At 40.6% G+C, this 22,904-nt stretch overlaps 1 protein-coding gene and 2 long non-coding RNA genes across 4 annotated transcripts in view; 2 read left to right on the top strand and 1 right to left on the bottom strand.

Annotated features, from left to right (window-relative positions):
- The window catches only part of LOC134450857 (hexokinase-1), a 49,506-nt gene that overhangs the window by 4,289 nt on the left and 22,313 nt on the right, over positions 1-22,904 (bottom strand). Inside the window, exons 11-17 of one of the 2 annotated variants that reach the window (XM_063200871.1) lie at positions 10,312-10,460; positions 8,469-8,588; positions 7,283-7,378; positions 6,836-6,847; positions 5,530-5,629; positions 4,403-4,586; positions 2,241-2,396 (exon numbers count right to left, since the gene is read on the bottom strand). In XM_063200871.1, the coding sequence (XP_063056941.1) occupies positions 2,241-2,396; positions 4,403-4,586; positions 5,530-5,629; positions 6,836-6,847; positions 7,283-7,378; positions 8,469-8,588; positions 10,312-10,460 (817 nt within the window). The remainder of the gene's footprint in view (positions 1-2,240; positions 2,397-4,402; positions 4,587-5,529; positions 5,630-6,835; positions 6,848-7,282; positions 7,379-8,468; positions 8,589-10,311; positions 10,461-22,904) is intronic. The other variant, XM_063200878.1, reaches the window with a different exon arrangement.
- On the top strand, positions 2,512-3,683 carry LOC134450875 (uncharacterized). Its single transcript, XR_010035165.1, has 2 exons — positions 2,512-2,864; positions 3,256-3,683. It is a non-coding gene; the product is annotated as an uncharacterized LOC134450875 (long non-coding RNA).
- On the top strand, positions 15,533-16,208 carry LOC134465416 (uncharacterized). The gene is made up of 3 exons (XR_010038157.1): positions 15,533-15,629; positions 15,885-15,995; positions 16,100-16,208. It is a non-coding gene; the product is annotated as an uncharacterized LOC134465416 (long non-coding RNA).

The raw sequence follows: 22,904 nt of genomic DNA, 5'->3' as shown, positions 1-22,904 counted from the left end.
TCGCAAAATAGGCTATCCAATAAGCTAATCATCTGCAATTGCTGTACACAGTTCAGAGGATAGGCCTATTTATTCAGCGAAGTTGTGGACATTTTCTTCGCTCCCGCGGCAGCCCCCATCTGGCTGTCAAAGACGCAGTCCGAAATTGAAAGAGTGCGCCCAGTAAGACAAGGGCACGACTTGTCGGACTCAAACCTATCAATTCAACGTCTGTCAGTGATATCGTGACACCCTATTTGTGATATGAACTCCGTGTTCAAATTCGTCCTGTGGTCTATTTGCAAGCCAGACTGAATAGGCTACTGAGTGCACGCGTTGTTGGCTTTTAAAAATGAGTTCCTGTTTGCTCGTTGTCTAATAGGCCTAATGCACAATGGTGATAGGCTAGGCTATGCTTCATAAAAATACATTTCAAGGTATTTTCAGGTGCATGGTTTCATTTTAGTAACTGCATTTCTATTTAGTCCCCGGCAGAAATGATGCGCCCGGTGGACTGGTTGCGCAATGGGCAGTCCTCGATGGATTGGTTTCATACTGGGTCTGGCTAGGCCTAGTCTCGGTTTCGTGGTTTTTTTGTTCGCATTTATCGACAGGACATGATTTTTTTTATATAACAATAGGCCCTATCCGTTTCAGTTTCATTATTTTTGGCATGCCGCCCGACGACTCGACCAGTTTTAAACGACGTCAAGCCAATATCCACGTTGCTCTTGCAGATATGATGAACAAAACTGCGTTGCATTTTAATTACTGAATTGTAGCCTACGCATAGCCTATACTAACTGGCTAATCCTTGCCAACATTGCTGATGCAAACGGCTGCTGGTCATGTCGTGATACCTAGGCCTATTTGGATAACATCAGCGCACGTCTTCTAATTAATGTTATGCTTCAAGCGGCAATACAAGTGTAGGGTTTTCACATCTTACCAAACAAAAGTTAGTCTTGCCAACAGCATATGCAAAACGGCCCTGAAGCGAATAGAGAGAGAAAGGAGAGATTCGAGTCTTTCACCCACTTGGAAGTGTTTTGGATTCTCAGTGCGCAACTGCGTTACAAGTTCTGCCTGTTTTCGACCTTCCTCATTCAACTGTTTCTGACCCGTTAGCCATAGGCCTACCAACCGGTATTTTATCAATGTAAAATGCAGCTTTAATATCACAATGAAACAAAAATATATAACTTGGGCCACAGGTGAGTGTAGCCTCCAGTCTAGACCGATGCTGTAGCCTATTGACGGAGCCGATTTATGAATTGAAAAAAAAAAAAAAAAACATGCGTAATGGAATAAACTTGTGGATGGCGAAATCCTACACTATCCTTGTAGGCTACACTATTCTTGTACACTATTTTGTACACTGAGTGGTGTATTCACAAATAGGATACATCTCATCACAATACTGTCAAATTCAGATAGGCCTAGGCTATGTGGCTGCGATGAACAAATGCGCATTAGGTCTACTGTCTCTGCAATAAAAATGGTCTGTGACATCGTCAACACTCCATCCCATAAGCAGCAATGTTAGGTACAGCATGACGTAGACCCGTACCGGAAACAAAAGCTATAGAATGTTGAAAACCCAACCACGCGTTCTCTGACAGTTGAGAAATAGCGTTCCTGCGGCAGAGAAATTCTCCCCCAAGAGGCCAATTTGTGAAATGCAGCTTTCACCAAGCTTTTACATACAACAGATGCTGTGTAACCCAATAAATGGGTAGTGGACATGAAAAAGCATAATAGGACCCCTTTAAAGAAACTCCCGCACACTGACCATTTCGCTGTTCTTTCTTTAATAAACGACGTTTCGGAAATGGTCAGTGTGCGGGAGTTTCTTTAAACTATTGCTGAGTAACCCATGGTGCCATCTCCGACGCACCTGCCAGCTGTGCGAAAAAAGCCGAAGTTCAGGGCTCTAAATTAACTTTTTTCCCCACCAGCCAAGATGGCTAGTAGATGTTCTTACTAGCCAAACACACCATCACTAATGGGTCAAAGTGGCAAGTAAGTTGGTCTTTTCTACCAGCCAAACTGAAATTTCACCAGTATTTGGGCAGTTGAGAGGTGCTCATTTAGAGCCTGGTATATGATGCTATCTATTATTTCAGCGTTTTAAAACACCTTTTTAAATAACTGAAACCAAAAACAATTTGGAGCGATTTAAATTGATGGCACTACAATCTCAGATCGAGGGCCCTCCAGAAGTTTTATTTTTTCCTGAGTATCAAATTTGCTCGGCTTACCTTTCAATTTGGGAGAGGAACTTTGTTTCGAAGATGCCCCGGGTCTTCAGCGTCTCGGATATCTGGCCTCGGAAGAGGAAGCCGCGCTTTGTCAAGTCGATGAGGATGTTCCGCACTATCTCTCCCAGATACATACCACTGCACATTTTCTCATACCTGTAGGATTAGGATAGGATTTTAGAATTTGTAAAACATATTTTCCATTCAATTTTGTATGCACACACAATAGATTGTTAGTAATGGTGTTAGACACGAGACATTATGTGTAACCCACTGAAATATTACGGTTACATTTATTACCCTATTTCCTTTGTGTTTGTCTATGTAGTTGCAATTTCATTTCCCATCCACTAGGTGGCAGTATAGATACTGTTTGGAATTGAGAGACGTAGATGAAGAGCACTGGTTGCTATGGATACAGAGCAAGATACCAATGAAAGAAAACGATCGCATTGAAGAACAATAGTAAGAGAAAGAAGATCACAAGTTAATTTATTTACTTTATTTTCATGAAACAGTTGAAGAACTTTATTTTGTTTAAGTTATAATACTTTTGAGAAGCAAGATTTGTTTGAAAGAAGATCCGGACTGCACTGGTTATGTTTATTTCTTTCCTTTCCTCCGGTGAGTTTTATTTTCATGTCTTCCTGCGCTAGTCGCGATATCAGCTGACTTTGTTTTGATTCATGGTATTTGGTTAAGAAACATGAAATGAGCTTAAGACACATCTTTTGAAGATGTGTTACATGAATATTGTTGTATTATTTCGTTGTGTACACTTATTTTGAGTAACTGTGATGTATTTTGACTGAAGCTAAAAAACCAACTGGAGTTGAACTGAACTGATGAACCAACTGCCTATTCCGTTTAGAATCCATGTTTCATTTTGTGCAGTTTATGGACTGAATGGACTATTACGTTTCAACTACTGCACTTTGAGTATTGAAGGATGAGTTTCTGAACTGACAAGAATGAATGAGGAAAGTGTTGACAGTGTTGTTATCCTGCTATGCAGGTTGGTTTTTTTTAAGAGCTTGATTCCCAACGAACTATCGCCGAACTTCCCTGGGTGCACGCGCGGCCAGTAGTGACTGAAGAAGAGCGTCTGGTCTGGCCACTCGCCTCCTACAGCCGCGAGATAAGGAGATCCATTGCACACACCCGCACGTGGGATACATAAATACATACTACCCGGGTAGATGGACACTTTTGGACTTTGATATTATTTATTTATTTATTTAATTATTTTATTTTATTTCTTTAAGCCAGAGCTCTGAGGTTTTCTTTTCTACTTTCTTATTTCTTCTATTTTTTCTATTTATTCTTCCTCCTTGATGAAAAGGACAATACCAAGGACAATCTAAGGAGTCTATACAGAGAAAAGAGTTCTCACTTGAGTGTTGTTTTTACATGAATAAATGCCGGCAATACTTTGAAACTTTACCTACTGGTCATAGTTATATTATCCTTACTCCTCGAAAAGAACCCTTTGACTAAGGGTGCTCGGTTTATAACTATTTCTAACCTATGCAGAGTACCCTACCTTACACTATCAACAATCTATCAATATTTGACTGCCAAAATGTACTAGTACGTTTAGAATCCCATGCATTGAATGCCAAATTTTTTTTTTCCCCTCGATATCAGAGCAAGCCACTCTGACACACATTATGTGTGATTTTGGTAATGGCGTCATAAAAAAAACCCATCAATACATGATGTAGAAGAAAAACTCTAAACGTAATGACCATAAAAGTCGCAATATATCTCTGTTTCTGGGGTCAAATTTGTCATTTTGCTCAAAACTTGTAATAATTTCATCAACCATATCTATTGAAACGATGCCCGTAGGGTCAAGCTGCATGATATGGATTACTGGCACGCTAGCCAAAATTCCAAAAACAGTATGGTAGTCTATCACTACTTTTACATGATGTTTTTAATTCCGAATGAATAATTCAGAATTAAATAGTTCTGCCGAGTTTACTTTGATCTTTCCTTTAATTCCGAATTAAGGTGTTTACTGTATATGACGCTTTCAAAGCAGAATTAAGATTTATTCCAAATTAAATTGAGTTAATTTCCGAATTAAATGTCTCATGTAAACATAGCAAATGTGACATTTGTATCTATTACAGTACATTACATGATATTACACCTACCTCTGTTTGCCTTCATTGAGCGAGTTTTCGTCTACTGCCCTGTCGTACTGGGTGCGGATGTCGTCCAAGCAGCCGTTGTCTCCGAAGGCGCCCCACTCCATGTTGACACACATGCGGCCCTCGTTGCCCTCCACCGTCTCGATGTTACGCAGCTCCTCCATGTAACAGGCATTGCTCCCAGTTCCTAAAGAAGCCAGGAAGACAAAACAAAACAGGTTTCTATCAATGAAGACCATAAAAACACACTTGAGCTACCAGTCACCTGTGTACTTTTCATGTTTATTTATTATTATTTAAAAAACAAAAACAAAAAAAAAACCCCTTTTCCAGGTTTTCAGCTTTATTTAGACGGACAGTGAGGAGTGGGACAGGAAATGAGCGGGAGAGAGAGACTGGGGAGGATCGGGAAATGACTCGGGTCAGGAATCGAAATCGAACATGGGTCGCCCACGTAGCATTCCAGTGCCCAGCCGACTAAGCCATGGCTGGGCTGCTTTTCATGTTTATTAATGACTTTTGTTCATGCAAATATTTTTTATTCAGTTTGCCATAAGTTACTTTGGTGTTGAACACTGAACTCCAATACTTGATTTTATACATGAAAACAAACACAATACAGTCAAATGTACTTGGGAATCTGACTGTATTGTGTTTGTTTTCATGTGTTACGCTCCTCTCACTAGAAGAAATTTCCCCCATGGGGGATAATATAGCTACTACTACTACTCCCTGCCTTAACTTTAATTAGGTTCAATCTCATAGGCTACCAGACAAGAGAAGAGCATCAATTACTGAGTGCTGCGTCATAACCAGGGGAGTAAGGAGAAAATCGAAGTGTCCCACAGTATTGAAGAAATGGACGACACTGTAAATAATGGTTCGTAATGTGGTGGCTCAAAATGATCTGATTTTTTTGGGTCTTTTTCTATTTTATTTTTATAGGACAGTGTGAGAGGTGGACAGGAAGCGAATTGGGATTGAGACGGGGAGGGGTCGGCAAAGGACTCGAGCCAGGAATCGAATCCGGGTCAGGCAGGCGAGTGCCCTACTGGTTGGCCACGGCAGGGCCGATCTGATCTTTTCCTGTGCCCGACAGCATATTGCTGACTGGAAGCTGAAAGACTCACCTGCGATCAGACCGATTTCACAGGTGGGCTCCTCGTAAGCACACGTCATCATGGTCCCCACAGTGTCATTGACAATGGCCACCACATCCAGGTCAAATTCCTGAGGAAAAAAACAAAACAAAACAAAACAAGAGTGTGAGTCAAAAAACGCAACCAAAAGCGATGTTTTTCTCAACTGGTTGAAGATGGCATTCAACACGTCACCAGAATTGTATAAAGTAGAAGTAGAATTACTGTTACAGATGTAATTACAACAGTAGTAGTATGCCATTACATGGGTTCAACTGTGTAACAATTTTGTAGAAGAAGGTACCGCACACTCTTGTCCATCGTGCTGCAATTTATTGACAAACAACGTTTCGGCCCGTACGTTGTTTGTCAATAAATTGCAGCACGATGGACAAGAGTGTGCGGTACCTTCTTCTACAAAATTGTTACACAGTTGAACCCATGTAATATCATACTGCTACTGTTGCTACTGTTGNTTGTCAATAAATTGCAGCACGATGGACAAGAGTGTGCGGTACCTTCTTCTACAAAATTGTTATTGCACCCGCTACTTGCACCTCGAAACCTCTGGTGTGCGTTGGTTTCCTCCCTCAAAAGTTCAACTGTGTAACATCATACTACTAGTGTTGCAATTACATCTGTAACAGTACGTCCACTTCTACTTTATGCAACTCTGCACATCACACCTCAAACCGAGCGCAAAGCCAGCGTAAAATTGCAGCCTCAGTCAGAATAAATTGTTTTGGTGTCATGACTACTTTCCAGTCATTCGCACACAGCATAGTATTACATATCGATAAATTGTAATTTAGCAATGTATATGAGGACTTGGATAGTGAAAACACGAAATGTACTTAAAAACTTAGCACCTGATCAGCATTTTTCATTCAAAGTAGCCCAGACCTTTTAGCATGCTTTTGATCATAGCCCGGTACAGAGATCTGAATAACTTCAGTGTTAAATGTAAAACAGAAGCATAGATACAACAGTGGATTTCAACAAATACTGTAGATACTGTACAAAATGCATGTCAAAGTTGTCCACACACCAAAATATCACAGGACGGCAGCATTGCATGTAAGATGAAATATACAAGCATATCAGCAGCAACAACAAAATCCAGCTCACAATAATCATCCTCTCATGTTGTACAGTATGTAAAAACAAACCCCAGCCATAGGCTTCCTGCAGATGTTAGGGCAACCACCATGCTCTCAAAATCAAAACACACCAACGGCTGCAACGACTTTTACCTGTCCCCTTCCGTTAATTCACGTTTAGCTTTTACAATACTTACTGGTTCTTCCATCTATGTGCAAACAAGGTTTAGAAAATTACAGTCCATTCAAACCATGTTGGGGGTAAAAAGTTAAAATGTGAACCGATTGCAAATTGCAAATTTCAAATGCTAGGCAACTGTGCAGCAAATGGAAAGGCTTGCATTTGTTTTGACAGATATGCATATGCACAGAATTAAGAGAGTATGATCACTGTGAAAGGTACCATATATACAATGGTGATAAAATAGGTCTAGTGTGTGTGTGTGTGTGTGTGTGTGTGTGTGTGTGTGTGGGTGTGTGTGTGTGTGTGTGTGTGTGTGTGCGTGCGTGCATGCACTTTCTCACGTGGACCCTGGACAATTGGCGCCAAACGGCAGCCTCCAGAGCTAGTGTGTGTCAACTGTATAGTTGTGATATTGTGCTATATACTGTAAATACAGGTTGTTGTTGTTGTTTCTGCTCACCTCTTTCCTCTTAATGCCATCCCTCAGCAGCTCCACCACGTCCTCCCCCTCACAGTCTGTAGCCTTGAAGCCCTTCGTCCAGGTGACCAGCATGCCCTGCGCAATTGAAGTACCAGTGTTAATATAACTCTTAAAGAGCTGAAATTAACTCCATTTCAGAAAACATTTGGGCATTCAGTAATCTTGAATCAACACATGTAACCAGGGCCCTAAATTAATCACCAGCCAAAATGGCTAGTAGATGTTTATCTTACTAGCCAAACACACATTCACTGATGGGTGAACGTGGCTAGTAAGTTGGTCTTCTCTACCAGCCAAACTGATTTTTCACCAGCATTTGGCTGGTTGGCCGGTGTTAATTTAGAGCCCTGCATGTAACATCCTGCAAATAGCACGTTAGTGTTATCCAGATACTGAGTTTCCTTTCTCTAAGTGTAGACCAGAGAATGGAAAATGAATGAATCAAAATGTAATCACTTGTGTACAGTTTGTAATGAATAGCATGTGTTCAAAATGTCTACTGTTGTGTCACATGCATAACCACAATTCACCAAGACAATAAAAATATGTGGTAGCCTCTATGGGTCTGTGGTACTGCAAATAGGTGTTAAATTGGTGTGATAATTACTATAGCAGTCTCAGTGGATACAACCTTATGTAACCTTCCTGTAGCTAGAGAATTGGTCTGCTCTGTATACTCTTTCCTTAGGTGTAAATCAAGTGTAGACTCAAGAATTGATGTGATGTTTTGATGACCTCTTTTTGAAGACCCCCCCCCCCCCCCAACCCCCGTAATCACACCACAATTCACAATTGGCACAGCTGTTCTATAATATATATTATCATGATTTTAATGAGTGGGCTTAGAGGTGGGTAACTCTTGTCATTCAGCAAATTGAGTATGATTGGACTACTTAACACACTGTATGTATGTGTAGATAAATGTCAAAGATTCTTGTAAACTCGCTTTGCTTTTGCATTTAAAGCAACAATTCTTTATCAGATTTCACTTTGAGAACCACTGATCTAGATCCTGAGGTCTCTTTTTACAGTGTTTTACAAGTGTGAAATGGTACTGTATGTTATTTTTACAGTGTTTTACAGGTGTGAAGTGGTACTGTATGCTTTTCTACAGTGTTTTACAGGTGTGAAGTGGTACTGTATGCTACCCGTAAGGGATACTGACTGCGTCCAGGCTGGTCTGCTTGCAGGGGAAGGAGAAGGTGAATCCCAGAGGCAAGCGGGCGTTCTTCATCCCCATGTAGTCCAGGAAGTCAGAGATGCAGTACACAATGTGGTCAAACAGCTGCAGGGAAGCAGAGAGAGAGAGAGAGAGAGAGAGAGAGAGAGAGAGAGAGAGAGAGAGAGAGAGAGAGAGAGAGAGAGAGAGAGAGAGAAGGAGGGATAGAAAGGGAGAAGGGGGGGGGGGGGAGAAAGAAAAGTACATAAGTATGTGAACCTACAGCAAATAAAATGCCCCTACAATATATTGTATTTATTGTTTCTTTATTCAACTGTACTGTATGTAAACCTGTATCTATGGCAACAATCATTAACTCAACCTGAGGCTCATGGTTTGAAAAAAAGAGCATTCCACTCTTCATAAATGAACGAGATCTTGGAAATAATGAACAGCTTCAAAGTCAGAAGGTACCCCATGTGCTGTATCTGTCTCTATGTATCTGTCTCATGACAAATAATGTAACAATAAAAAAAAGAAAAATCTGAACATTATGTATATGTACAAAGTGTGCACATGTATTAAAATATGTGCTGCATGTGCTTTGGGTTTGGATAATTGCCAAGATTAGGATTATGAATGATGAATGAGTTTAGGTGTTACATTGTTGCAATATTTTTTTTTTACCACAGATGTGCATTTCACATCTTCGTGTAGATAAAAAAGCATGATAATATTGCCATACAAAGGCAAAATGTCGTAAATACGGCAACATTGAAACTGGATATTGTAGTTACTACAAATTTGACAGAACAATATCTCTGAAACAGGACACATTTGGACCATAACACTTTGTCACAATATAAGTGAGTGCAATGAAGACTATTTTCACTGCACTTTGTCTTTGCAAGGCAGAATAGTCCTCTAGCTCCCAGGGTTAAACTCTGCATGAAACATGCCAACAGCCCCCATCCATGGCCATATGACAATCTTCTGGGTGTTCTTCTGCTTGAGGGTTCATTTAGACATCCAGAGATCTACTCTGTTTCCCGTCCAATTTGCCTCGCCATCTAATTACTAAATGGCCAGACTCCATTACTGCTCAAAGGCACTTTGGCAGCCGCAGCAGAACAAGTCACTGAGTTAGGTCTCTGGAGTCAGAGCAGGCATTTCATTTCTGAGACTGATATACTGTAGCGTTAGTCATCATGCGCCATGTTGTTGAGTTCTGATGCAATGCGGCTTTTGAGTTCTTGAGCTCATGGGTAGTGGGATGCCTTTTGCCCTTTTTCATGGCTTGAGATGCAAAGATGTAACTTCAAATTCCTTGTGCATGTTGCACACATAATCATATTCACATTTATATTTATAAAATAAATTCAACATCATCTTTATCGTGTTCATTTTACAACCTTGTTGTTGAATTCTGATGCGATGGGTCTTTGAGCTCTTGGGCACAGGAAGTAGTGGGATGCCGTTTGCTCTTTTTCATGGCTTGAGATGCAAATATCCAACTTCAAATTCCTTGTGCATGTTGCGTACATATTCAATACAATAAAGACTATTCTGAATTTCAGCATCTTCTTCGTCATGTTTACAGTTTACAACCATACGTTTCATTTGGTGCAATGGGGCTTTTGAGCAATTGGGCAGTGCACAGGAAGTGGGATGCCTTTTGCTCTGTTTCATGGCTTGAGATGCAAAGATCCAACTTCAAATTCTTTGTGCGTGTTGCGTACATATTCAGTACAATAAAGACTATTCTGAATTTCAACATCATCTTCCTCATTGGGCAGTCATGGGTAAGCGGTTAGGGCGGCTCTGCCCCAAACCCAGCCGGGCCTCGTACCTCCTCTCCAGTGCCCTGCATGATCTCGATGGGGATGGCGTAGATCTTGTTGTGCATCTCCACGGTTCTCCTCTTGCCACTGCGGATCTTCACTAGCAGAACCCTGAAGTTTGTCCCGCCCAGATCCAGAGCCAGGAAGTCGCCATTTTCTGAAAATAAGACAAGATAAGATACGGTAAGATAACATAAGAAAACGTCATTGTCTGTTACACATGAAACAGAAAATTGTCTTTTGGCGTGGCTCCAGTCATTCTCACAGACATTAAAAATACATGACAAAACAAGACATAACATAGACAGGACGATATATGTATGTTGAGGCTGGTGGGCCAAGGCACTATGTACATCTTCAGCTGAGGGGATGAAGGATTTCTTGTCTGAATGGGTAGAACAGAGACTCATACTGTATACAAGGGCAGACATGGAAATAATGTTCTTGAAATGTACATGATTGAAGCGGTACATTTTACAGACGAAAAAAGCTAATCTAATATAGTGTGCAAATTGCTCTGGGCTTTGCTGATTAGTAGAACATATTATTCCAACAGGCAACAGTAAGAGTTTATAAAATAATACATGATGCATAACAGATAATAACATGTTATCATTATGCTTTAGAATGAATACACACTTTTCATTATTGCTGTGAGACCCATGAAGTCACTGGTTGATAATACAGACTGGCCACATACAGAGAACCAAGGACAGGACAAGAGAGAGAAACCATGAATGAAAAAAGAGAGAGTGTGCAAGAGAGTGAGAATCAGTATGTGTGAGACAGAGACAGACAGAGCAAGAGAGGGAGAGAGAGACACAGACCTAAAGAACAGAAAGAATCAGAGGACAGCCGGAAGAGATGAGAGAGGAGAGAGAGAAAAGCAGGTCACCGAGCTGTGTTCACAGGTGGGGTTGAGTTACGGCCTCTCTGGCAGGGCAGCAGGGATTAAATCACTTGGTTAACTGCATTATTCAAGCCTCAGAGAGCCAGACACCCACAATCCACAAACTCATTCTGTTCCCAAAGCCAGAGACACAGCTACGGTATACGACTGGCAGGAGACAACAGGAGCTTTTCACTCCCAGGTTTACAGTCAAACTGACAAGCTGCATACTAGCACAGTGTTGGGAAAGAGATCTAGAAGCAAAGAGGTGATTGGAGAACTCTAACAGATAGAAGAAGGCTTTGATTGTCAGTGGATTCAAAAATATTTGTTCTATTATCATTTCTCAGTTTTAATGTACTGGGTCTCAATATTTTCAAATTGGTCAGTTGATAGCGCAATTTAAGAATGAGGAAACATATAAAATATATTGGTGGTTATGACACTGTGGAATTTAATGCTGCTTTCTGATTGGTTGCTAGATGTGCAATAAAATCACTTGGCTTACACGGCTTGAAAGGACGTAGTTTTGTCATACCATTGACAGTTCTATTTACTGTCAATGTGTCATACGCATTTAAGACCTTAGAACCGTTGTAAGCATTCCAACCCATATAACTGTTGCTTTGTAGTTTATTGTATCTGCTGAAAACATCCAATAAAAAGATTCATCCAAAAAAAAGAGCATGTCAAATAGTAGTTGGAAGGCGGAAAAAAATGTACCTCTCCACAAAGACTTACTACGCTAAGGTCATTCGACTCTTGGAGGCTGACTGTAAATACAAATGTACTAACCTAATACACTGTCGCCTGAATGGTGCTTGAAGCCCAACTCACTGCAGGGGGAGCTACAGTAGAATGTGGAGAGATAAACTACTCATCCACTGACACACAGCTCTTGTATCCCATGTATTACATTACATTACATTACATTAGCATTTAGCAGACGCCATGTTCAAAGCAACTTACAAGGAGCAATTTAAACAAGGAAAGGGTAAGGGACAGTGTACAGTTGCAACACTGGTAGCATTGTCCTACACAGAGTAAAGAAGAGGACGATGCATTAAAAAGTAGCAGAAATTAAACAAGACATCAAGGTGCAGTGTACAGTTGCAACACTGACAGCATTGTCCAACACAAGGTAACAGAAGCAAAGTAACAAGGCATATTGGATAATAAGCAAGACATCTAGGCGCAGTGTACAGTTGCAACACTGGCAACAATGTCCAACACAAGGATGAAGCAAAAAAGTAAAGAATTTAAAAAGGATGTTAAAATGTACACACCAGCAATAGCGGTCTTGTGAATATAACACATTTCATGTGGACAGGTCTATGTTTCTGACAGCCAAATAAAACAGAGGCATTTTGCATTTAACCCCTATGCGCAGAGCCTATGTTATAACCGTACTGTCACCAAAATGGTAATGGCTACGTCTTTAATCTGTTACTTAAGGCTCGCAGTAATTTCATAGCAACATTGTTACGATGTAGTTGAGTATTTTCAGCAAATAGTGAATAGGCCTGCCGTCGACCCCATCTGCAGTAAGAGGCTGCACTCTAAAAAGAGCTGGGTTATTACTTTGACTAAACCCCTGGGTCAATTGCTTTTCTATGAAAAATGGGTTAAATATAACCCATATTGGGTCATTTTCCGTACCCATTACCTGGGTTATTCGCTAAACCCACATCAGCACCCAGGCCCTGGGTCATTTCAACCCTGTAATCTAAGTTATCTTGTCAAGATATTTGAATTTTGAATTTTACCGCCCGGCCGCCATTGCCAAAACGGCTACCAGTAGACTACCAACGTCCAGAAGAAAGGACACCGGATGGCATGTGAAAGCATTGTTTCGGTAAGTGTGCGCCTTTTATTACATATAAACTTGCCATATTGCTTTTCGCGGTGTAAATATGCGTCAGCCGTGAGTTCCTGTTTGTGGCGAGTATATTAAGGCACATTTCATAGAAAGCTATACCCATTTCGAGTAGGCCTAATAGGAGGAAACGGTAACTAATCTTTTAAGGGGAGCAAATGAATAAGCACTTTGTCATAACTGCAGCGGTTTGCTATCCTGTGGTGGATTTGGGAATATATTTGCTACATTTCATTGGAAAGTAGTATGTTCGTGGTTCAACGGTGGCTAGTTAGCTAATAACCAAGACACTACGGTAAGTCATAATGTTAGCCCTTCTGGGATTCATTTGGTTGCTATTTCGCATAGTTCTAGCTTATAACGGATGGTTGGCTGTCAGTGGTTGGGCAGATTCTTTTTAGGTAGAGGGCTAAGTGTGTCTACTCGACGATAAATTGAGGTTCAGTACACAGTGAGGCGATATACTTTCTATACGGGCTGTGATACTACTAGCCTAATGCAGGACGCAACTGACACAAATCTGAGAAATTAGCTAACTATATCTAGCCGCTACCTGGCTCCACTCAACCTAGAATTCTGTTCATAACGACAGCATTTTCGTTTGGGGGCCGCAAGCTGGCATCTGAAGGCTGTCTTCGGTTTCCACAAGTGTCATGTTAGTTCTACATACTGTAGGGGAGTCGACGGGCTTTCTTCTTTTTCTGTGTCAACTAGAACTAGTTTAATGAGAGCAAGTGCTTTGCTTGTGTTGTGTGACTTCTCCTGACTCCTGCGATGTTCTTCCGAGGCCGAGCTCACTGCGACTTGCACCTTTCACAAGTCCGAACTCTGATAAAGGCAGAGGGAGGGATAGCTCGCGCATTAAATATTACCGGTATGTTAGGTGTGGTAAGTCGCATCGTGTGTTTGGGCAGCTTGCCTGTGCAAGAAAATGTTGTCGCGACAATTGTTTATTGTTTGTGTGTCAACTGGCGTTTCTTATCTCGTATGTGCTTTGCTTGCTTGATTAGAGTCGTAGCTCTACTACGTAGCTGTTTGATAAATGCGGATGAAGGCTACGCGTGGAAAACGTGTTTACATTCACCAGTCGTTGTGTTCCAAAATTACTTAAATGCGGAGGGAATAGTTATCCAATTTCTTTCATTCACGAGCAGGGATGTGTTGCTTTGTTGACGCTACAGGGAAGTTTCCTGGTTTAAAGAAATTTGTGGCTATTGGGAGGGAAAGTAATCTCATCGCCCCCTGCTGACAACGTTCCAAGCCCCTGCAACAAATGAATGGGTTTTTTCTTTGAAAAATTACATCTCGGCCCTGACGACGAAGTAGAAGTAGTGGCAGTCATATTATAGGCGAGTTGGCCCGTTTTATTGAATCAGGTGGTAAAATGTTCGGTTTTTCACTGATCTGAACTGATTTAAATATTCTTTAAAAAGCTAATACAGAACTACACTGACTGGCATGTGTGACGTGTTTACTCCATGTAATTAGCATAGCCAAATTAGCATAGCCAAACATGAGCCTGAGAGGTGGTTACTCGTCACCACAGAAGCCATCATATCTACTAGAGAAGTTAAAACCAAACCAAAATGATTGTGTGTATATATGTTTAATAGGAAGACAATGTGGAACTCACAGGATTACAAGAATGTGAAGATATGCGAAGAACTTGCGTTCATTCGCGTTCATTTGTTTCTCTGTGTTGTCAACGAGGCGCGAAGCACAGCATGCTGGGAGCTGTAGTCCGTTTCCGACCAGATTGGCACAATTTCTATTTTTCTTAAAAGGGCAAAAAATGACTTAAGATTTTCACAGGTAGTAGTTCATCCTATTGTGTACGCTGAAAAATGTGTCTGGTGTTATAGTTCCTAATCATATCTTTGTGGGATTTTTTTAAAAACTCGTCTATGGGAGTTTCAATAGGATCGCCTTGGTGTTTGGAACGTAACCGCTAGGATCGCTGTTTTCCACTTTCCCTCCCATATAGGCAACAGCTACTTCAACAAGCTTTGCATGAAATCGTGCGTGTGTAACTTAGTTCTAGTGTGAGTGTGTGATATTGTACTCTGTGCAGTATTTACGAAGGGACTGGTTGGTTTATATTTTTGTTTATGTAAATGAAAAATGTAAAGTTATGTGTAGTAGTGAGACAAAAGCCTTTCATACATTTATTTAAGGTTGTCTGTTGTCTGTTTGAAGGTGTGTCTGCAAAGCTCTGAAACGTTTTGTCTTTTTTTTTTATCTCTTCTGCTCTGGATAAGGTGGACTTCTCTCCTCTGACCGGTTACCAAGACAGCTGGGTGTGTAGGAAACTGGAACTAAGTCACTGAAGAAGTAAACCGATGAAAACCGATTTGGATTGTCTGAGAGATGTAAGTCAGTGAGTTCAGGATAAATGTGTATCAACTGTATTGTAGGCTTATTACTTGAACAATAAAATCACAACAACTGCTTATTTTTCAGCTGTAGGACACTAGTAAGGGGAGAAGAATGCTGCTCAGCTGGGTCGGCGTCAGCCACACTACTTATTCAAGAAGCCCTTGGATATCATCGGCATGTATGAAGTAAGTTTTTAATGTCATGCACAACAGCAGGCGTGAATGCGCTCGCACACACGTGCGCACACACACACACACACACACTAACAATGAGAGCTGGCCTGATATTGTTCTTTGATGCTGTGAACGTGTATGGAATGCCTACTCTCTGGTGTCACTTCAGACAATTTTGCTACAGTTTACTGTATGTTCTGTCTATCTGTCTGCCAAACTCTCAAACTTGTTGTCTGTCTTTTTGTCTTCCTCTTTGGGCACCGGCAGGCACAGTCATTCCGGTAGTCTGTTCCTCGATGGACGTGATGACCTGGCACCAAAACCGCTTAATGTGTACGGAGCTGTGTCTGCATCGAGGGAAGAACGCGGCACTGAAATGTGAGTGTATGATCCAAGAATTGTAAACATGGGTACCAGTTGTACTATATATTTCACAGTAAAATCCCAATTACTCATAGTTATTCATTCTTTTTCTGCTGTAGGACACAAATGAAAGAAGATTACTTCTGCTCTGCTGGGTCTGTGACACTATTTATCCGAGGAGTCCTCAAACATCAGGATGTAGGAAGTAAGATCTTTTTATGTCATGCATAACAGCCCATGCGTGCACACACACACACACACACACACCACACATATGCTCATACACACATGCACACACACACACACACACGTACAAAACATGCGCATGCACACCCCACTCTACACCACACACAGATAAACACACACAACCTTAAAGGGACACTGTGTGAGATTTTTAGTTGTTTATTTCCAGAATTCATGCTGCCCATTCACTTATGTTACCTTTTTCATTAATGCTTACCACCACCATCAAATTCTAAGCATTCATTATGAATTGAAAAATTGCACTTTTCATACATGAAAAGGGGGATCTTCTCCATGGTCCGCCATTTTGAATTTCCAAAATTAGCCATTTTTAGCTGCAAAAATGACTCTACTTGGACCATGCTAGAAAATATTTGGCAATAGGCAGCCCAGTTTCAATGAGCAGCATAGTTGCAGTACCTTTTTTGACCATTTCCTGCACAGTGTCCCTTTAAAGGAAAATCCCTACTAGTTTCAACATCCAATTACAGCTCCAGGCCATTTTATTAGAATACCATGAAAAAGTTGATTTATTTCCATAATTCCATCAATAATGTTAAACTGTCATGGATTGTAGATTCATGGCCCAGTTATTTAACTATTCCAATCATTAAATTGTTTATTTTTACACATTTTGGTCTTCCAGCTCAAAAAAAACCATGAATTGGGGAATTCACATCATTAGAATATTGTAATAAAATCACAATTTTCTTCATCAAAATTTGTTTCACATCAGTGCACATCAAATCAGTTGAACTTTGGTACTTTCTACACAACATGCAATGTTCAATACTTGGTTTGGACTCTCTCTGTCTTAATATTATTAATAATAACGGCCATGATGCGTTTAACATTGAAGTCAATGGCAGAAACAGTGCATGGGAGTAATGGAAGGCCAGATATCCTTGATGCTTTGCCGTCAGCTGTTATTGTATAGCTGACCTGGTGCCCCACACTTCCCTCTTCAATATACCTGAAGATTTCCATGCCACGTTTTGGTGTTAACTCACCAGTTTAATTCCAACTCAACAGAAATTAAACCCCATTCATTTTCAATGGGGATTCATTTCTGGTTATTTAGAATTAAACTGGTGAGTTAGCGCCAAAACGTGGCATGGAAATCTACAGGGTATATTGAAGAGTGAAGTGTGGGGTACCAGGTCAACAAACAAGAACAGCTGACAGCAAAGCATCAAGGATATCTGGGCTTCCATAACTGCCATGCACTGTTTTTCCATTGACTTCAATGTTAAACGCATCATGGACAGAGAATGTCCTAACCAAGTATTGACCATTGCATGTTATGTAGAAAGTACCAAATTTCAACTGATATAATGTGACCCGAATTTTGATGAAGAAAAATGTGATTTTATAACAATATTCTAATAATGCGAATTCCCCAATTCATGGGTTTTTTGAGCTGGAAGGCCAACGTATATAAAAAGAAAAAAATAATGATTGGAATAGTTAAAAAAACTGGGCCATGAATCTACAATCCATGACAGTTTAGCATTATTGATGGAATTATGGGAATAAATCAACTTTTTCATGGTATTCTAATAAAAAGGCCTGGAGCTGTATATTGTTCTCACTACCACTGGCTTGTCAGGACCCAACAACGCAGTTCAGGATAAATGTGTATGTCAACTGTATTGTAGGCCTATTACTTTAACAATAAAATCACAATAACTGCTTATTTTTTGGCTGTAGGACACAAGTAAAAGGAGAAGAATGCTGCTCAGCTGGGTCGGCGGCCACACTACTTATTCAAGAAGCTCTTGGATATCATCGGCATGTATGAAGTAAGTTTTTTTTTTTATATCAATGCACAACAGCAGGCGTTAATGCACACACACACACTCACACACACACACAATGAGGCCTGATATTGTTCTTTGGTTCTGTGAATGTGTATGGAATGCCTACTGTGTGGTGTCACTTCAGACAATTTTGCTACAGTTTACTGTATGTTCTGTCTATTAGTTTGCCAAACTCTCAAACTTGTTGTCTTTCTTTTTGTCTTCCTCTTTGGGCACCGGTAGGCACAGTCATTCCGGTGCAGTCAAGTCAGAAATAACATTTTATATACCAGTGTGTGTGTGTGTGTGTGTGTGTGTGTGTGTGTGTGTGTGTGTGTGTATATATATATATATTACATTACATTGCATTTGGCAGACGCTTTATAACCAAAGCGACTTTCAAAAGAGGACATAATCAAGCCAACATCACAAGTAAATACAAAGTGTACAGGAGATATACAGAACAATATAATTTACCTAAACCATATTTATGATGAATGAGATGGAAAAGCCATGTCTTGGCCTAATCATTTACACTTTTCTTTTGTTTTGCTTTTTCAAGACTTGTGGTGAGATGCCAAGAGCTGCCATGAGGGATATGCAACCTGCAGCTTCACCGTGCTTTTGGGAGGTCATCTACTACGTGAACCTTAATATCTACAAGCCAGCTACTTTAAATCCTTGAAAGGGTAGTGATGTCAATCAAACCAGATCACGAGACAAGGTCCTGAGGTACAAACTGTCAATATAATTGCGACATCCCTGTCAGTTCTTTTGGACTGGATACATGCTGTGTTTGAAATGTATTATTTGGATAACCACCCATCAGGGAATACCTTGTTTGTTAATGACAGATAGACCTGCCATGGACATGCAGTGCACACTTTGATGTTTTTTTTATTTTAATGTTTTCTATGTTTTTTCAATATTTTTTATTTATGTTCTGTTATATGCTGGTTATGTAAGTACTGTATGGAATATAGTGACTGTAGAGACCAAGACAAATTTCAACCTGGGGACAATTAAGTTCACTCCACTCTGTTAGCGCAGTTATGGATGCACTGTAAAGTTTGTAATTAACAAAAAGTACGGTGAGAAGCCTGTTTGTGCAGATGGACCTGCTGGCGGGTCTGTTTACTCATAGCTAAAAAGCAACATATTCTCTGTGCAAAGCACATGGGCTCTTCGCAAAGGGGTTAAACATTTTAATGTGCTGTTTTACAGTGTGCTATACAAAAGGTAAGGTGAAACTAAATTTTTGAATTTCTATAATTGTACAGTGTCACTGAAATCAAATGGTACATTGGTAAAACAGAACCATTTCCTTTAACCCCTTTTAGCAGACCCTATGTTTTAACTTTACTGTCACCAATATTGTAATGACTGAGTTTTAACCTGTTACTTAAGGCTCTTGGTAATGTCATAGCAATGTTGCTGTGATGTAGTTGAGTCTTTTCGGTCATGAGTGATCAGTCTTGCTGATAACCCATCTTTGCAAAGAGGCTAAAAAGATGCATGTAAATTCAATTAAGGTTTTATTGCTTCAATGCTATGATGTGTTAATGCTACACTGCTGTGATTTGCATCTTTATAGTATACTTTTATGAAATGTATTGTTAATTATCTACATTGTTCAGCAATAAAAAAGAGATCTGAAATATTATGCATTCTTGTATTTTGTTTTTTAAATTGATCTCAATTGTATTGGTAAACAATTCTGGTATATTTCACCTTAATGTACTAATGTAAAGTCATAATTGTTTTTTGTAAATCTCCTTGCAATTTAAATACCCAATATTGGGTTAAAGTATGAACCCAACAAAGAAGTCAATATGACCCAATAATGTGGTAGTAGGTCTGACCCATGTAATGGGTTCTTTTAACACAGCAATTTGGTCAGAATGACCCATTTAGTTGGTTTAGAGGAATGACCCAATCTGAGGGTTAAAATATTTTAACCCAGGCAAAGGGTAGGCCCAATACTGAACCAGGGCCTGGGTCAGAAAATAACCCAATTTGGGTTGTTTTTGACCCAGCCTTTTTAAGAGTGTGCATAGACATTGAAAGTTTCCATTTGAATTTAAGGTCTTGCATTAAACCATAAAGATAGAATAACGTAAACACAGGACAATAACAAATCATCAGGTAAACAGGAGGATATATGTAGGCACTTTCCTAGAAGGACCTACAGCACGTTTCAAGACCTGTACAGTCAGGTAAAGGATCAGACAGCGTAAGCGTACTGTAGTATTTTACTACTACTGTCTAAATCAGGGGCGGAGCTATAAGGGGGGGCAAGCAGGGCATTTGCCCTGGGGCCCAGGGCCAGCCTGTATTGGTGTTAGGGGCCTTATTGCGACCATGGCAGGCTGTATGGAGGGGCCCTATAGGTGGTTTGCCCTGTGTGCAATTGTTCCGCCACTGGTCTAAATCCATATAATTGGTTTACAACTTGAACTCAAACGGCAGTAAGAGGAAAAGGAAGGCGCTGGGAAGTTGGCCTGGCATAACATTGGCAGCAGTAGCCAGAGTTGTCAGATGAGGTGGATGATTTTCCAACTCAAAAAATGCTCAAAACCTGCCTGGAAGCACTAAATCCCGCCAACTCTATTGATTTCTATGGCAAAAAAGTGGGCGTTTTTTTCTTTAAATTCAATTTTTCCAGCAGACGGCCATCCTAAGCAGTCCAATTGGGCGGGAAACCGCCCAATCTGGCAACACTGGCAGTAGCAGTGTTGTTCTTGTGCTGCGTTGTTTGTGTTAAGACTGAGTTGGCTGAGTATACCTATATAGCCTGTGAAGTAGATTGTGTCTACAGCCATGCAGCCTGCTCTTGATACGCCCTGAAGAAGGCCATAAGGGCCGAAACGCGTAGGCATTGTAGCCAAATAAATGGAAAAAGTAAAAATTGCAACCTTGAGTGCCTCAGCATTTTACCTGGACCCTGTGTCTACAGCCTAACTGACCGGCAACTTTTTATATGACAAATGACCTCTGCTGAAACTAAATGCCAAATGGTATTTATATCCCAAAGAATGTGATCGGCAGATGTCATATTTATACTGCCAGGGGTATAAATCACCTATAGTAGCCTTCACATTGTAGACACATTACCTTTTTTTTAAAACATAATTTTTACGGGCTTTTTCACCTTTATTTCCAATAGGACAGTGAAGAGCGACAGGAAGCGAATGTGGAGAGAGACGGGGTAGGGATGACAAATTACCCTGGCCGGATTTGAACCCTGGGTGCAACTCTTGGGCATGCAAGCCCAAATGTGGGGGGCAGGTGTCATATTTACTGCCAGGGACGTAAATCACCTGTAGTAGCCTAAACATATTGTAGATACATTAACTTTTTTACTTCATCACCAGCCACTGTCGCTATTGGTTTGTCATTAAGCTGGTCAGAGGGCGCGCTCAACTTCTGGGAAAAATAAATGACTTTGGGTGAGCAATAAAAGGTATCAACTTTAAAAAAGAAAAATCCGCACTCGAAAGCTTCGTCTCATAATTATTTATCTATATTACCACCCTGTCCACAAGCAGGTGGTCTGCTTGTGGACATGGTGGTAATATAAATAAATAACAATGAGACATAGCTTGTGAGTGCAGATTTTTCTTGTCCAAGTCATTAGCCATTCAGCCTTTCTACTAGTCTTTAATGTGCAAATTTCTGTGCAAACAGACAATAAAAGTTTATCTTTATCTTTTATCTTTACGTCTAAGAAGAAGAAAAAGAAGACGAAGAAGAAGAAGAAGAAGAAGAAGAAGAAGAAGAAGAAGAAGAAGAAGAAGAAGAAGAAGAAGAGGAAGAATAAGACAAAGAAGAAGAAGAAGAGGAGGAAGAAGAAGAAGAAGATAAAGAAGAAGATGAAGAAGAGGAGGAAGAAGAAGAAGGTAAAGAAGAAGAAGAAGAAGAAGAAGAAGAAGAAGAAGAAGAAGAAGAAGAAGAAGAAGAAGAGGAGGAGGAAGAAGAAGATAAAGAAGAAGAACTGCTAGAGTAAGAAAATCAGTGCTATGCATGTTCCTACATGGAAATAAATCAGACAAATACTTGTGAGTAGGCCACTTTGACCCATTGGTGAGTGTGTGTTTGGCTAGTAAAATTAAACTTCTTCAACCCATTTTGGCTGGTGGTGAATTAAGTTAATTTAGGGCCCCTGGTGGTTGTATGAAACAGTACCCAGGCTCCGCCCTCGCAGTGACGCAACACCTTCGGCTCAGCTACACACACTCAGAAAAATTGCTTGTTCAGGTACAATCGGGTTTCCCCTGGAGCGGGAACTCCACCCACTTTGTCGGGAAGCAATCAACTTTAAGCATCAGCAACGGTCCTGGGTAAAGGCGTGGTTTAAGCAGAGACGTTCTATTGAGACTAACAAAATGTTTGGTTTAAACTTGGGGTCAGCCTTTTCTGGTCCCGACCAGTAGCAAACCAAGGGAGGTGGGTCAACCATGCCGCTAGAGAATGTTGGTTGTTATGCTCTTGGTCAGACCAAGTCTCGAAGAGATTTGACAGTCATGATAATCAGGCTAACCATAAACGGCCCTCGAGACATCTCCCCACCCCTGAGTAGTCTTTTGGCTACTGTGCCATACAATTAGTCTGCGCCACTTACACTCCTTTCTGCCCATAAACAATAATAATGGTGGAAATGCCAAAGGTATATTGCAGCTGTGTGCGTAAACGTTTTGATAAAACACAACTGATGAACAAACCTGATCAGACGGTACCAACACCAGAAGCGTACGTGAAAGGGCGCCGCAGTGCCACAATCCAGGGAGGCAGGCAGACGAGCGTAAATTGTTGAACTCGGCAGTTTGTGTTTTAGCAACAAAAACAACAGTAACGAAAGTTGGGTGGTGAACTCAGAGATTCT

The sequence above is a fragment of the Engraulis encrasicolus genome, chromosome 1 (genome assembly GCF_034702125.1).
Source record: "Engraulis encrasicolus isolate BLACKSEA-1 chromosome 1, IST_EnEncr_1.0, whole genome shotgun sequence".
Taxonomy (NCBI): domain Eukaryota; kingdom Metazoa; phylum Chordata; class Actinopteri; order Clupeiformes; family Engraulidae; genus Engraulis; species Engraulis encrasicolus.
This window is presented reverse-complemented; position numbering and strand designations above follow the sequence as displayed.